Source organism: Tachypleus tridentatus, chromosome 2 (genome assembly GCF_004210375.1).
Source record: "Tachypleus tridentatus isolate NWPU-2018 chromosome 2, ASM421037v1, whole genome shotgun sequence".
Lineage (NCBI taxonomy): Eukaryota > Metazoa > Arthropoda > Merostomata > Xiphosura > Limulidae > Tachypleus > Tachypleus tridentatus.
The window spans coordinates 96,653,860-96,669,737 of NC_134826.1; the positions used below are offsets into that span (position 1 = coordinate 96,653,860).

The window sequence follows — 15,878 nt, forward strand, 5'->3', positions numbered from 1 at the left end:
CTCTCTTCTATATTCTTTTTGACAAATTATTCTCACTTGTAAAGATAATTAAAATGTAACAGAATACTTCACTTCCTGCAGCCATATACTCAAAAGAAAGTTTTAAAAACTGTTGATCATGCCTAAATCACTAACTCTGTTGAGAAAAGGTAGAGTAAATAACGGGTCAAATATGAAGTTTTACCAAAAAAAAATGTGTTAGAGATTACACATGAGAACTCTGAGAAACTTAAGACAAAGAAAAGTATTTTTAATCTTAACATGAAAATCACTACACATGGACTAGAAAAAAATGCTCAGTATATTTATGAACAAATCTTTATTTTATTTAGTAAAAGAAATATTTTTTTCTGTGTGAAAGAATTGTATTGATAACTGAAAGTGTTCAAATTTTGTAATGCTGTATATACACTATACTGACAATTAGAAGTAATAATCAATGCTACAACTAATGAAAATAATCAACTAGCTTAAAGTTAATATTTTCCAACACTAAAAACATATTTCTGATAGATACCTCTTCTCACATAAATGACAGTTTTCCTTAGTTTGTACTGCCCTACATACGTATGTTTTTGCTCACAACAAACCCTGAGACTCTACCTAACTTCACATGATAACTTGTGATATATATGCATTGTAGAATTCAAAAATCCTCCACCAATACACCATCCCAGTACAGCTGACTTCCTTCATACTGGAGATCACACTCACTGCTTTATGATAAGGCAAAAAACAAAAAGTATACAAGTAAATAAGACAGGTGGGAAATATCTATCACAAATACATTTTCAGAATTGGAAAACACTAACTTCCAATAAGATATCTTTCATCTTTTTACACAAGAGCTAGAGTAATCTCACATTGAAATGGTAGAGAAACAAGTCAAAAGTTTCCAAGATGAACACTCTTCAGAATACATCTGAAGAGAACCAATGGAGTATGATATTTAATATATAGAGGTTACATTTTCAAAATACCCTACTATATCTGTATCAAGATGTACTCTTCATCCACTGTAAAATTACATATCACTAACCTAAACAGAAAAGACAAAGAAAAAGCAGGATCCAGGGATGGTGAAAGAGGCCAGTGTAATGGTAAATGATAAAAAATTAGAACTTACACATTCCTAGCCGGTACAGGGTATACAGACTGGTAACAGGCAGAAAATTATATTAAAATGAAGAAGAGACAGTCAAATTATGCAGGTAACATGCAACAAATATGTCAAATGTAGTCCACATACCAACCTGTACACCCTTCTCTGAAGGACAAAGTCCAAGTGAGCAGCCAGGGAAAAGGTGAGATAATGGATTTAGTGAAAAAACTTGGTATATGCAATGATAATGTTTAGTCAATGAAGCATAAGCCAGGTGATTGAGTTAAAGGCTCCCACAAGTAAGGGTAACATGAGAGAGATCTTAAGTTGAGGAGGACCTCCAAGTGCTAAAAGTCAGAAATAGGAACCACAGAAAGAAGCAATGCAGATGACACGACAAAGGACAATCCTCATGATATTTGATGAGAAATAAAGACGAGAAGTAGTTGTGAACGTTTTTTCCCTCTCATACTGCAAATGCTTTCAGGAAAAAGTATGATAAGGATAAAGGAGAATATGGGGACAGTGATAAAGAATCCAGGTAACATCAGTAGCAAACACATCTGACTTATAACATCCACATGCATAGAAAACTAAAAAAATAATTCTTGAAAGAAAGATGGTACAAAGAATAAGCTAAAGGCTCAGAGGAAGAAAGAGTAGACATGGAAGACAATATTGATATTCCAATCTGGTAGGAGAATTGGAACTAGTCGGAGAGGACATAAAAGAAGAAACGACTAAAACAGGAGAAAAAAAAAAAGACAGGAAAAATACAGAGAAAACAGGAAATACAAAAATGATTGGATAATGTAGCCTTTCTAGCCTACAATGGTACAAATGGATAAACCATTGTCAAAGTCACTTGAAAAAATATTTGGTGAGATGGGGAAAAGTCAGTTGGGAAGGGTGTGAAAATGTGACAGGACGCAGGGATGAAGACAAATTGTAAGGTAGATATATAAAGATTGGACCAATCCTGACTAAATGCTTCCCTTGCAAGAACTGAAGGATGTGGAAAAGGTGCCCAAAACAGAGGATTAGTTTCATATTGAGGTAGATGACAAATTCATCCAGAATGAAGGTACCTCAACAATGAAATTATCCAATACCTGACAAATAGCCAGGAGCTTCAAAAGATTGGTTTAAAGTTGATTTGACCACAGATCAATGATTAGCAACCTCCTTAAAATTGAAATACCCTCCTTAGCTCTCACAATGTGCCTGTAAAGAGATAAAGATTGGGACAAGGTGGAGAAAGAGGAATGCCATCAAAGATGGCCAACAATCAATTTGTAAGATGGAAGAAATTTGAAGAACTCCAAGAGGTCCTGATAAAGGTTCCACTGACTGTGCAGCACATAATGAAGAAAAATATGTATACATATCCTCATGGGATAGAGGTTTCATGGAATCACAAGTCCCCCCCCCTTCCTAAAAAAAAACCACTTCATGTGTAGAGAAAGAAGAGTAAAGCCTAGCTTTGGATACCATGCACTCCATATCCCTCAAACACAAAGAAAGTTGGACCCTACTGAAATAACAGTTGAAAAATACTCCAAAATTAATAAGGTACTGAATGTGGGTGAAATGTAACTTTTTCAACTTGAAAAGCAACTCAAAACAAGCTGTATCCTAAAGAAAGACATGGGTATGGTTGCAAGATATTTGTTGGTAAGGAACTAAAAGATGCCAGTTATCAATGTAATGGTAAAACAAACTGTAGTCCTATTTTGTGAATATAATGGGTTAAGGCTCTAAAAACTATACAGGTAGAGGAGAGAAAGCTGGAAGTCATGAAACAGGAAAGGATTGAGAAAATTAAGAAAGAAGAGAAGAAACAAAGAAATACTGGTGAACAATTTCCACAGAAGTCTCAAATAAATTAGGGACATTTCCAAAAACAGACTGGCCCAAAAAATGAGTCAGATGAAGATCAAGCAGTTAAGAAACAGGCAAACACACGTGATAATAAGGTGTTTCCTGTCAAGGAGATCCAACAACAAAACAACTAGATATGGAATGACAAAACTGAACAAAAGTAATGCACCAATGTGGATAAAAGAAATTAATATGCATCTACCAAAAAGCCCTCAGAGGAACAGTAGATAGATCCAAAAAGGAGATGAATAGATGAAAGATAACATAAGAGAGTTGTTGGGGTACCTGAATCAGTAGTTCCAATGACCAAAAATCTAGAAAAGGATATTCAAACCTATGGTAAGCTAAACCATGCATATGTCTGCCAAATGTCATGGAAGAGGCACACTAGCATCAGCACAAAGTTCAGAAAGGACTGGTCAGCATGGATGCAAATATTGGAAGTGGTTGGGAAATGCAATGATCAAACTTTGGCCCATAATGCAGAAGGAAAGAATTATATGGTAAGCTGAAGCATGTGTGTCTGCCTAATGCATAAAGCAAGACATGCTGACATCATCACGAAATTGAGAAACGAACCAAAAAACATAGATGAAAGTATCCAGAATAGGGGAAAAACAACACAATCAAATGTCAGACCAGAATTTAGAAGGAATGAGAAAGTAACAAAAGGTAATAAAGCTTAGATATCACAACAAAAAAGAATGAGGGAAATTCAAAGGAATGTACAAAGAAAAACCACAAAAGCAGGAAGTGGAAATAGGCTAAATTTTTTGACCTCATAAACAAATTCCCCATGAAAAGGGAGGTCAACTTTGGCTCAGAAGACAACACTGTGGACCACATACAAGATTCCAACTACTGACATACCAAGACTGAAATCTCCTTGATCAAAGGTGTAGAGTTCCAAGGCACAGTAGTATTACGTTTGATAGACTCAGTTGCAGAAGGATTCTTACTAAAAGCAGCAGTTGTTACATTAAACTGCAAGTTCATAATTTCAAAAATAAAAACATTCCACAGCAAAATAACAATAAATTTAAAGTTGTCAAAAGGACAAAATAACAGCAAAACATGCAATGTAAGAAGTGAAAAAGTTGCACAACTGCACATGTGAATGCCAAATCAATAAGTGATGAGTGTTATCTTCAGTATAGAGGGAGTCAGTTATGCTAGGATGGTGTGTTGCACTCTTAATGTTGAAGGGTTGTTGCATGCTCATTTGGATACTATAACTCAGCTTTTCTGCATGTAATCCTACAAAACTTAGTGGAATCCTTAAGGCTAATGATGAGCAAACATTTGTACATAAAGGGCAATACAAACAAAAAATACTGTTATGTAAGTGGAGGTAAAGTATCATATTGGAAATAGTTTAAAATTACTACTATATTTTAAATCAGCATTACGTAAAACCTTACAAAATGGATTTTCTGAGGTTGTAAACTTATTATGCACATTGTTAGCCTTTTTTTAGTATGTAAAATTGTATATTTTATAATAAAAAACAAAAGTATAAGAACATAAACTGCAACAATTTATTTTAAAAAATGTATGCTTAATAAGACTAAAAATATCCCTATTTTAAGTAAAAATTTAAACAAGTTGTTGATTAAAATTTAACTTTCTTAAAATTTCAAGGAAAAATAAGTTACATTTTCCTACAGAAATGTTAAAGGAATTACATGACTTGAGACTTTCATGAGTGATGTTTAAGCTCAAATGTTCTTCCAACTCTAATAAGAAATTATTTAATGGAAATGCTCCTAAAACGAGAAAATTAAATTGAGACAACATTCACAGAAATTTTAAAATAAGACTATTCAATTTTATTTTGCTCCATTAGCAACTGTTTCATATTTTGCAAATTACATAAAAGTTACTGAAGTACAAACTTTGCTGTCGGTGGTATTCGGAAGGTTTCCAACAAAAACAGTCCGCATGTGTTTTTCAGAATCATCTTCTCTCGTTTTCTTAAGTGATGGTTCCTCATTCTGCCTCTGTTTTTTCACTCTTTTTCTATTTATGCTTCCTGTGTCAGTGTCACCAAATAATTCTTCTTCCCTAAGTGAAAAAGTTAATTATGATATACACATTATAAAGTAATATGTAACAGCAATCAAATATCAATTTTATTTTTGAGTTATAAATTAAAAGTTGCCAAACCCTGAAATATAAATATTAATGACAAATGTTTAAAATATAGTTACTTCTGTTTTAGAGTAAAAGCTGGTTGCATTATTCTTTTTTTTTAATTACCTATACATTTTTAAAGAAACCAAGAGAAAATATTGAAATTAGAAACGTCACACTCATACTTAAAAATTTGATATCTTTTATTAACACAAATTACTCTATAAAATGTTACTTTCCAGAAATATTAACAGATATAGGATGTCATTTGTCTAAATAAATGTTTAATAATTACTTAGAAACTTGAAACTGATTATTATTTCAACAAAAATACATGACTAACAATTCTGGAAAACTAATTCAATTTTATGTTTCTTACAATGTTTTAGTTTATGTCATTAATAATTAAACACTAAACAATGGTTTGGTTCTAAGGCTTATCTAGAACATTAGTGAAGATTTTGCTAAGCCAAAATTTTGGTCAATAAATGAAATTAGTTTTCTCATGTTTACACAAATATGCTGCTGATATTCCAGTATGCAGAACAAAATTAAACAATTCTTTATGTATAAATAAACACAATTAGCATATGTACGTCTTTACATTCTACAGAAATTTACCTTTTCAATACTAAGTCTGATGCCCTTAAAACACTGTGGTCAGACTTCAAACTTGTTTGACTGTCCTTTTTTAACCTGCATTCCTGATGTAATAGAGGATATTTAGGAAAATTCATTTTAAATACATTGATGCATACAACTTTATTTAATCTAAAATATCCTATACATTTTGCACATGAAAAACAGTACCTATGTATTATTGATTTATACAAAGAATTGTGGGTATTGCAGAAATTATTTGAGTATAAACTTTGTCCAAGTGCAAATTTTTAATAATCACTAGTTGTTTAGTTTCTAGTAAAAGAAAAACACTTATGACTGAAACACAAAAAAGTTTATTGTGTATTTGTTTACAAATCGGTAAAATTAGTTACATCTAAGAGTGTGATATATAAAGATAAATCAGACCAGAGATATACTAATGTATTGGTATCAACATCATAGGTCACTTTTGCCACTGTATCAGTACTGGTAAACTTTTAGCCAATACTGCCAATACAATTTAATTATTCCCTAGATAATTCACCAAAAACTCTGAAGAACTCTATAGAAAATTGTCTAAAATTTAATTTACACATATAACATGATTAAAAATTAACTGTATTATGTCTGTTAACCTCTTATGCACTTAGAAAATTAAACAAAAGTACATTTAAACTATAAAATACGGTTTATCAAGAAAGATTGAAAACTACTACTTTGGCCTTGTCCGTACTCTATTTTCTTGTTAACACTAATTCACAACATATGAATCTCATGTTTATTGTAAATAAATATGATAATAGCACTATTATTTCATGAAGCATTATAATGTATGGCCAGTAGTAATATATTCTCCTTGGCAAATCATATCCAAGAACCCAAAATATAGAATACAGAATGCATCAAAATCATTTTTCATATTTCACATTTTAAGTTCCAAGATATTTTGCTCAATGAGAATCCCCTACAACACATTTCATAAATCTTTTTGGATTAGGATAAATTCTAAAGCAAACTAGATTGTTTTTGAAAACAATTTAAAATGCAAGTTAGAAAAAGCCTCAATACTTGTACTTGTTCATTTTCTTTGCATGTTATTGCTCAAATAACCTATATAAGAATGATCATAATCATTTTCGAGCAGAGATCTTTGTACATAACTACATGGTGAATTAGAAATAAGCCAAGACATTTTAATGTAAGAAGTCAAATCACTGACCATGCAATTATATATTGCATAGGCCTAGTTTTTAAGCTGTGATTATTGCCTTCTGTTCTTAGGATATGGTTCTAAATTTTAGGCATTAGCCTTAGCCTAGCCTCCCCTAATGTGGCTAACCTGTTGCTGTTTTACTGTCTCCTTGGCTTTATGTTAGAATAACTAGACTATAAACTTCTATAGACTTCCTAGGCTAGGCCCATAAAATATAGAATTACAATTATTTTAATCATTTTGGCATAAAGTAGCTACCTACCAAATTATTATTAAAGGCCCACTTTCTTGATTGAATAATTAAATTAAATTTATCACCTTATGAGGGAGTGATGAGTTTTCATTTTCTTAATATTATTTTGTGCACAACTTTCCACTAATAAAGCTAGTAGGAACTAGGATGTAATTCTTCATCGTCATCTTTTTCTTGATACAAATTTTGGTTTACAGGACTTAAAATGTATAACAAACTAATGTCTGAAAAACAACTTGGGGCATTTTGAAACTGTTGTTTCTCTTCACACCACATGTGATTAATGAACAAAAGAAAATTCTGAATCTGCATGTAAGGTGGCAATAACAGCTTAAGGCAACTGAGCTAACTGAGTGATTGTTTTCCTTGTGAAGATTGCTGTATAGTCACGGTCAACAAGCTGGGGACAGAAGCAAAGGAAAAAGAAAGCTTGCAGCACTATGGCAATGTTTTAATGTGTGGTTGAAAGATATAGCAAGTAGATTGCTGTTGTGACACCACTGAAGTTGCTTGTAGTAAAAAGAAGAGAAACACAGCAAGGTTGGATCAGCAAATATCAAGTCTAAAGTTCAAAACTGCAGCAAAATATGCCTGGGAGGGTAGAAAGATCTCAGATCAAAGTAAGCAAGAAAATGCTAGGCTGTAAGCCCTAGTATGAACAGCCTTACTTTGTTAATTTCATCTACATTAGCCAGTAATCATAAGAACAATGTTGAACAGAAGAGAGATGCATTGAAAGTAAATCATAAATTATGCAAAGAATTATCAAAATGTGATAAAACTAAAAAAAAACAAAAAACCACATAATAACACCAAGTTACAGAAACATCTCTTAAATATGCATAAAGCATTATAATAATGAGCTACAACTGCAGGAATGGGAGAAAGACTGAAAAAGAAAAGCAAAGCAGAAAATATGGTCAAGGCAAGTGGACTACAAAATTATACATACACAAACTTATGAGTGGATCCCAATCTATAGCCTGAGCGATGCTTTCCAAGATACCAGGATCACAATGAGAAGTAAGCAACATCAAAATGAATAAGCCTTCTCTTCCACTTGAAGAAGTCCACAAGGCAACACCTCAAGCTTGGAATGATGAGATTGTGTACATCTCACTCAAAGAAAACATAACTCACCCAGTATACAATTATGAAAATTCATTCTCACTCCCCAACCCTATGGGCAAGGTACCTATGGGGTGGATTTGGAATAACTTTGCTTAATCAAGAACCCACGATGACACCACTCCACATTCAGAATTATGAAGAAATAATGGGCCAACTTTTCATGATTGGTTGATTTAGTATTTTATGGCACAAAGCAGCTAGGCTATCTGCACCAAACATTCAGTAAAAAGTTAAAAGTAAATTTAGTAAAATTCATAAAAAGGAAATTAAGGTAAAATAAAACAAAGTTAAAAAACAACATATAATTAGCATAAAACCAATGTTTACATCTAGTCTACAACATTAAGAGAAAAACTACAGTGATTTAAGTTGTAAAGTACATTCTGTAGCACAACTATAATTATCATACTTCACCAGGAAGACTAACAGGAAAGTACAAACATCACAGTCAGTCACCTGAAGTTAACCTTTCCAGTCCTGGTTTCCAAGTTATTTAACGTTATGGCCATTTTCAAAAAGGAAAGCAATAAAAAGGTTTAAAAGACCTGTAGCAAAATTATAATAATAACTTGCCAGGATGACTAATGGAAAGTTCAAACAGCAGAGATAGTTACCTGAACTTGGCCTTTCCAGTTCTGGTTTCGAGTTATTTAATGTTACGGCCATTTTCTAATTTCAAATTGAACTAGATGTACTTTGATTCTTAAAAGGGAATCTCATTAAAAAAGGTCTAATATATAAATTAAAAAACTTAAATGGCATTAAAAAGATTAATGGCCTTTAAAAAACTAAAAACATTACCAAGGCGGTCAGTGTCACCATCAACAATAATGCTGTATGACGTTACGGACGAACCTTGGGACAAAACATGTTTAAAATGGTGCCGTCGTTGAGAGTCATAACAACAATAAGAAAGTAAAATGTGGCTTATTGTGATTTAAGTGTTACACAAACTACACACTGGTGCATCAGTTCCAGATAAAAGAAAACGATGAGTTAAAAAACTGTGACCAATGTATAGTCTAGTTGGAACAACATCCTCTTTCCAATCCTCACGGAAGTAAGATGACCAAAGTCCAATATAGGGTTTAATTTGGAAAAGCTTACTTTCACGTTGCTCATTCCAAGTCGACTCTCAGCTGGCATGGAGCCGAGCCTTGAATATAGGACCATAGTCCATGTAAGAAACAGGCATAGCGGTGAAAGTGTCAGAGCAGATAGATTTAGCTGCGGTGTTGACGAGCTCATTCCCGTGAATACCAACATGGCCTGGTATCCAGCAAACCTGGATAGAAGTAGATGTTAAAGAGAAATGGGCCAGTTGGTTTTGAATATTGGCAAGAACAGGGTGTGAACCAATGTGAAGTGATTCCAGGGCCAGTAGAGAAATAAGTGAATCAGTATAAATAGTGCAGTTTGAATACTGCTTAGCTTCTATGTGATCCAGGGCAAGCAAAATGGCATACAGTTCAGTAGTGAACACAGAAGCTGTAGAAGGGATTCTGCGTGCAACCACTGAACCACAACAAACCACGGCAGAGCCCACACAGTCACCTGATTTCAAACCATCTGTATAAATAAGAATGGAAGGATGGTTCGAAAGATGTTCAGCAAATAGCAGACAGTATTTCCAATCAGGAGTGTCTACTTTTCTCAGAAAACATAAAGATCGATCACAATTGGGGACTGTAAGAAGCCATGGTGGGATGGGCTGACCAGTGGATACAGCAATATTATCCATGAACAGACCCAATTCATCCAAATGTGCCTGGATATGAAGGCCAAAAGGAGCAATGGCAGACCATCTGTTCTGAAAAAGTATGGGCTACCAAGGGAGGAAAACACAACCCCAGGTGGGATGCTTTGGTAAAGAACGAAGTTTTGAAGAATATAGTAAAGACACTTGCAAATGGCAATGGTGCAAAGAAGGTTTACAAGACTCTAGTATAAGCCCTGAACTGGGGAAGTGTGGAAAGCCCCAGTGCAGAGCTGAAGTCCTTGATGATGAATAGGGTCTAGCATCTTTAAAGCCAATGGTCTTGCAGAGTCACAGACCAGTGATCCATATTTGAGTTTCAATCGATTAAGAGCACAATATATCTTAAACATAGAACATCGATCCGTTCCCAAGTAGTGGAAGAGACGACATGGAGGATGTTCAGTGCTCTTGTACATTTGACCTGTAGCTGCTTGATGTATGTTATAAAGGTCAACTTACAGTCAAAGATAAGCCCCAAGAACTTTGTCTCAGGGACCAGGGGCAGCACAACTTCACCAATACAGAGTTCAGGATCAGGGTGAATATCCATTGATGGTAAAAGTGCATGCAAACAGTTTTAGAAAGAAAGAAGTTAAAGCAATTTGCTGTGGTCCATTTCAGTAAATCATTGAAGGCAGTCTGTAGCTGCCACTCAATATACCTCATGTTCGATATCTGGCATGAGATGTGAAAGTCATCGACAAAGAGCCTTTTTGCAACAGTGATGGCATTAATTTTTATACTGAAAAGTGTGACACTCAGACACAGACCTGAGGGACTCCATGTTCCTGTAGAAAAGAATGGGGAAGTGTTGAATCCATACAAACTTGGAATCTCCTGCCCATTAAAAATTAATAAAAATGGGCAAATGGCCACATAACCCATATATATGGAGGTCTCACAAAATGCCATAACCTACATGTTGTATCATAAGCCTTCTCAATGTCAAAGAATATTGATATAAGATGTTGTCATCTGTGAAAGGCTTGGGTAGGTGAGAGGAAGTAGTTTGATTTGAGGAACCAAACAACATGAGCATTAACCATCCTCTCTAAGGTCTTACAGAGACAGCTCGTCAAAGCAATTGGAGAGGAGTTTAAAGGAATCTTGGTAACCTTCCCAGACTTAGAGAAAGGTATGACAATAGCCTGGTGCCAGGCATCCTGAAAAACGTTCTCCTGCCAGATCTGGTTAACAATGATCAGAAGAATAGCAAGAGAAGCAGGAAATAGATGGCGCAGCATGTCATAGTGTATATCATCAGGTCCAACCAATTTACTGCTAGACTGATGAAGAGCTAGTATGAGTTCCACCAGTGTAAAGAGATGATTATAGTCATAGAGACAACCAGCTAGAAAGGAAAGAGATGATTGCTCTGCCCAAGTCTTGATGGCTCAAGTGGAAGAAGAAGCAGAAGTGCTAGATACCTGGCAAAAGCTTTCACCTGGAGTATTGGCAATGCTCTGGGTATGAGCTCCTTTCTGGCCATCAGAGAACAAGATCGAGAGGAGAACAGAATTATATTGCCTATTGGCCTTTCAAATCTTGTCCCACATAACTTTGGAACTGGTGGGTAGAGGATATGCCAGTTGTGAACTTTATCCAAGATTCCTTCTGACTTTAATGTCTCACCCACTGAGCACATACACAAGCCTGCTAGAAAAAAATGCAGTTCAAGATTGGAGGATATCTACAGAAAGTATCCCAGGCCCGTTTTTGAGCCTTCTGTGCCATATGGCAGGCAGGATTCCACCATGAAAGAGGATATAGTGGAAAACATGTCAAGGGTTTAGGAATATATTGAGTAACTGCTTGTATAATACAGTCAGTTACTGCTGCCACACAGTAGTCTTTTGATGGCTTACAGACAATGGCAGGATAAAGTTCTGCGAGAGCAGTAAACGAGGACCAGTTTGCCTGATACAGCTTCCACTGGGGCACACAGGTTGGGTGGCATTGACCATGGCCAGTCTTTCACAGATTATAGGAAAATGATCACTGCTTTGTGGATTATTCTCAACCCTCCATGAAAAATGGAAGAACAATGAAAAGGAGCAAATTGAGAGATCAACAGCAGTAAAGGACTGGCTAGGCACATGGAAATAAGTAGAAGAGCCAGTATTAAAATGAGAAAATTTGAGATCAGAGAGTATCTGCTCTACAGAGACCCCTCCTATCAATATCAACACTTCCCCACAGGGGATGATGTCCATTAAAGTCCCCCAGGATGAAAAAGGGAGACAGCAACTGCTCAATGAGAGCATCAAGGTCTGATTGATCATATGTCTCTCCAGGCAACAGGTAGAGAGAATAAGCAGTGATGGTGTGACTTAAGGAAACACTGATAGCTACAGCCTCCAAGGGTGTGTCAGGTGGCAAAGACAGGGTGGGCACTTTCTGATTAACCAACAGTGCCACCCATCCAAGCACTCATCCATCACACAGCCTGTCATTTCTGTACAAGGAAAACCACTAAAAGGTAACTGTATTGATAGGTTTCAGAACTGATTCCTGTAAGGAAAGACATACAAGATGGTAGGAAGCAATCAGTGTTTTGATGTCATCCAGATTAGAACATAAACCTCGACAGTTCCATTGTATCAGGGTGACCATTTTTATTTACATGTAGGCAAATTGGGTGGAGAACCCTTCATTTTGCAACCACGCCTTTTTTCCTTACTTTCCTTATTCAAGGGAGGTCTATTCACCTCTACGGATCATGTCCTGAGTCGATTTAGCAGATCTTTGATGTTGGTAGTGGATTCCAGTGACTGAGGACATGAACGAATGATTGTTTTGCATCTTGAGGTGGGAGAAGAAGATGTATCTGAGGAAATACCTGTACCTGGAACCAAAGGATGTGGAACTTGGGATTTCTTGAAATGTATGTAAAGGACAGAGATAGGTGTTGAAGTTGATTCATCAACTTTTTTAACCATGGAAGACAAAAAACTTTTTATTCGTTTGGAGACACAGAGAGATCTGTCTGCACTCTCACTGTAGTTGTGGAATGAAGTGCAACAGCATACGTTCAAGATGAGATGGTGGACAGCAATTTACTAGCCTCAGAATAGATAATGTTATGAATCGTTTTTAAACGCTGCACCTCTTTTTCTTCCAATGATTTAGGGCAAGAACGAAAGTAGGACAGGTGAGAGCCATTGCAATTGATGCAATGAGGGTCTGTTTCACACTCGTAGGCATCATGGTCCTTGCCACTGCAACAAGCACGTCAAGGAACCACGACATGACATATTCGAGTGACAGAACCACTGACACTGTAAACATCAGAGAGGGTTAGGAATGTATGGTTGTACTCTGCAATTAAGCTAACCTGCCTTGATGGTGGCAGGCAGATGTGGTGACATAAGTGTGAAAATGTGGGCATTGTTCAGCACCATAATTCCATCTTTGCGAGTGGATATACGCCTCACTGCAGAAACTCCTTGGGTGGAGAAACCAGCAAAAGTTTCCAACTCTGGGATGTTCTTCAAATCCCTCTCAACAATAACTCCTCATGATGAATTCAAAGTAGCATGAAGTGTAACCTCAGTAGGTATATCCCCAATTACCTTTGAATGCAAAAGGATTTCACTGTGTTGAGATGTGGATGTTTCCCCCAATATCTCACCAAAGCAAAGCTTCTTTACTGACTTTGAAGAGCCAGCACATCCTTCTAGTCACTTCTGAATGAAAAAAGGAGACATTTGTGCTGAAGGTTTGTCTGAAAGTGAATGCAATATAAGAAAATGAGGTACAACAGGTGATACAGATGGTGAGGATTGCTGCTCAGAATCTTCAAAGCATGGTCATTTATAGACTGTTTTTTCACTATTTTATTAAGATTTTTAATTGGAATATCCATAATAAAGAAAGGGAAATTTTGGTGCCCACTGACACCACCCACCATGAAGCCCTATGAGGGGATGCATTACAATGTCAAACAAGGAGACTGCAGTAATGCCAGGGTTTCGTGAGCACTCTACCAAAACACCAGCATCAGATACAACGTCCACAACACCTGTTGGGAACATCCAACACTGGTACTTGGTTGAGCCTAGCCCAAGTGGACCAGCCAATTGACCCAAGAGGGCCACCCCAAGTCTGCCCGTCTACAGGAATTCAAGGCCAAAGTGGTGTGTTAGGGTTGGACCCCTCAACCACCAAGATCCTCTCCTTCCCTTTATGGGTTGCCACACACGGCAAACACGTGGGTGGATGTTTAGATCCCAGAGAAGGTAAACTGAAAGAACAGAACCTTCCCTGGGAAGACCTTAACCACGTACAGGAATCCACACCGAGGGGAACATTTCATGAACAATGGTACTGAATCTATACTGATCATAAAGAAGGGCCATGCACACTCTAAATTGATAGTGACCATCAAATCTGAGCCAATATCATAAGTAGGCTTCTATGCAGGTTAATGCCATTCCTACCAACATCTGGGTAAAACATCCAGGAATCTGATCCCCTCTCCAAGAGTAGAGGAATTCATTCTAACACTGATATAGTAAGGACTGCCTAGCTCCACTAGCAGAATCTAAGATGTAATGTGCATTGGGGAATCCTGAGAAACAGTGTTCTATAAACAGTACAACAGGGAAACCAAGTTCCCTAAACTTTTAAAAGCAAACTGATCTAGATTTATTAATCCAAAGATCAGCAGGATCCCCTTAAGTTTTACTTCTGATATACCATTAGAAGCAGTCCATCATAAAACAGTAAATACCACTTTGTTAGCTCCTAGGTGGTCTTATGGAACACCTCATTTCCACAGAGACTTTTACAACATGTATCAAATACACTGATTTAGTGACTGCTACTGTGGAATTGGTTTGTTAGAAGCACACCTGTCTGGACAACAGTAGGATCTTACGAAAACAAGGTAAAGGACCCTGAAAGGTAGAAATAAAAATACATACCCCTCTCGATAATCTAACAGAAATGGTTAAGATAGCATAGCTACAGAGAGTAGACAAAAACCCTTGGAGAAGATTCTCATCCCACTTTGCATGATGATCCCCAGTGGACAATTCAACCAGGTTACTAAAGTGGAGAAAGGAGCTGACTACAATCAACTTGTACTCCTACAATTCCAGTGGGAAAAAAAAAATCAACATAGATTGTGAAATGAGTAACTTGTGAACCTTGGAGAAACTAGGCATTGATATAGATAAGTATGATTCATGACTGAACACCAATCTCCTGTCTTCATAGGCCCAACAGCTGACAGGAATAAAAATGCTTTAAAGCTTGAACAACTCTCTCACAGCCCCAAGATCAACCAAATACAGATAACCCAAGAACTAAGTTACAACTCCTGATAAACTATTGGAAATGGAAATGCCACATTTTGGATGGATAACAATGGTTAAGGTTATGATACGGGTAGAAATTCTTGGAACTGAACCCCTACAGCCCCTGAAGATATACAATAATCACTGATGCCACTGGCAATCTGATCAAGCAGTGGAAACCATGGATACAGACAGAATCTATTCTCGGTACCAATGTACCAAGGGACTGATATCAGGGATTATGACTCATAAATAAGATAGAATCTATGACCACTTGTAGAAGCCAAGGGAATCTGAGACTCCAACAACAATATGGAAGAACATTACACACGCTAAAAACCAACATAAGAAAAACCAAAACAATTCATCACAAAGTGATCACCTGTTTGTTTTTGTAGGCCATTTAAAGATTGTGTTGATTACACTGTGTAACAAAATTTTTACTTTTTCTTGTTCCTGGGCAGAAAGTGTTAGTTCCCAATTGCTTATGCCTAAAGTAAATG

General features: G+C 36.3%; 1 protein-coding gene across 8 annotated transcripts in view; it reads right to left on the minus strand.

Moving 5' to 3' along the window:
- The window catches only part of LOC143244633 (uncharacterized), a 56,105-nt gene that overhangs the window by 21,596 nt on the left and 18,631 nt on the right, over positions 1-15,878 (minus strand). For all 8 annotated transcript variants that reach the window (XM_076489661.1, XM_076489665.1, XM_076489662.1 and 5 more), the window contains 2 exons: positions 5,738-5,820; positions 4,879-5,047 (listed from right to left, as the gene is read on the minus strand). In XM_076489661.1, the coding sequence (XP_076345776.1) occupies positions 4,879-5,047; positions 5,738-5,820 (252 nt within the window). The remainder of the gene's footprint in view (positions 1-4,878; positions 5,048-5,737; positions 5,821-15,878) is intronic.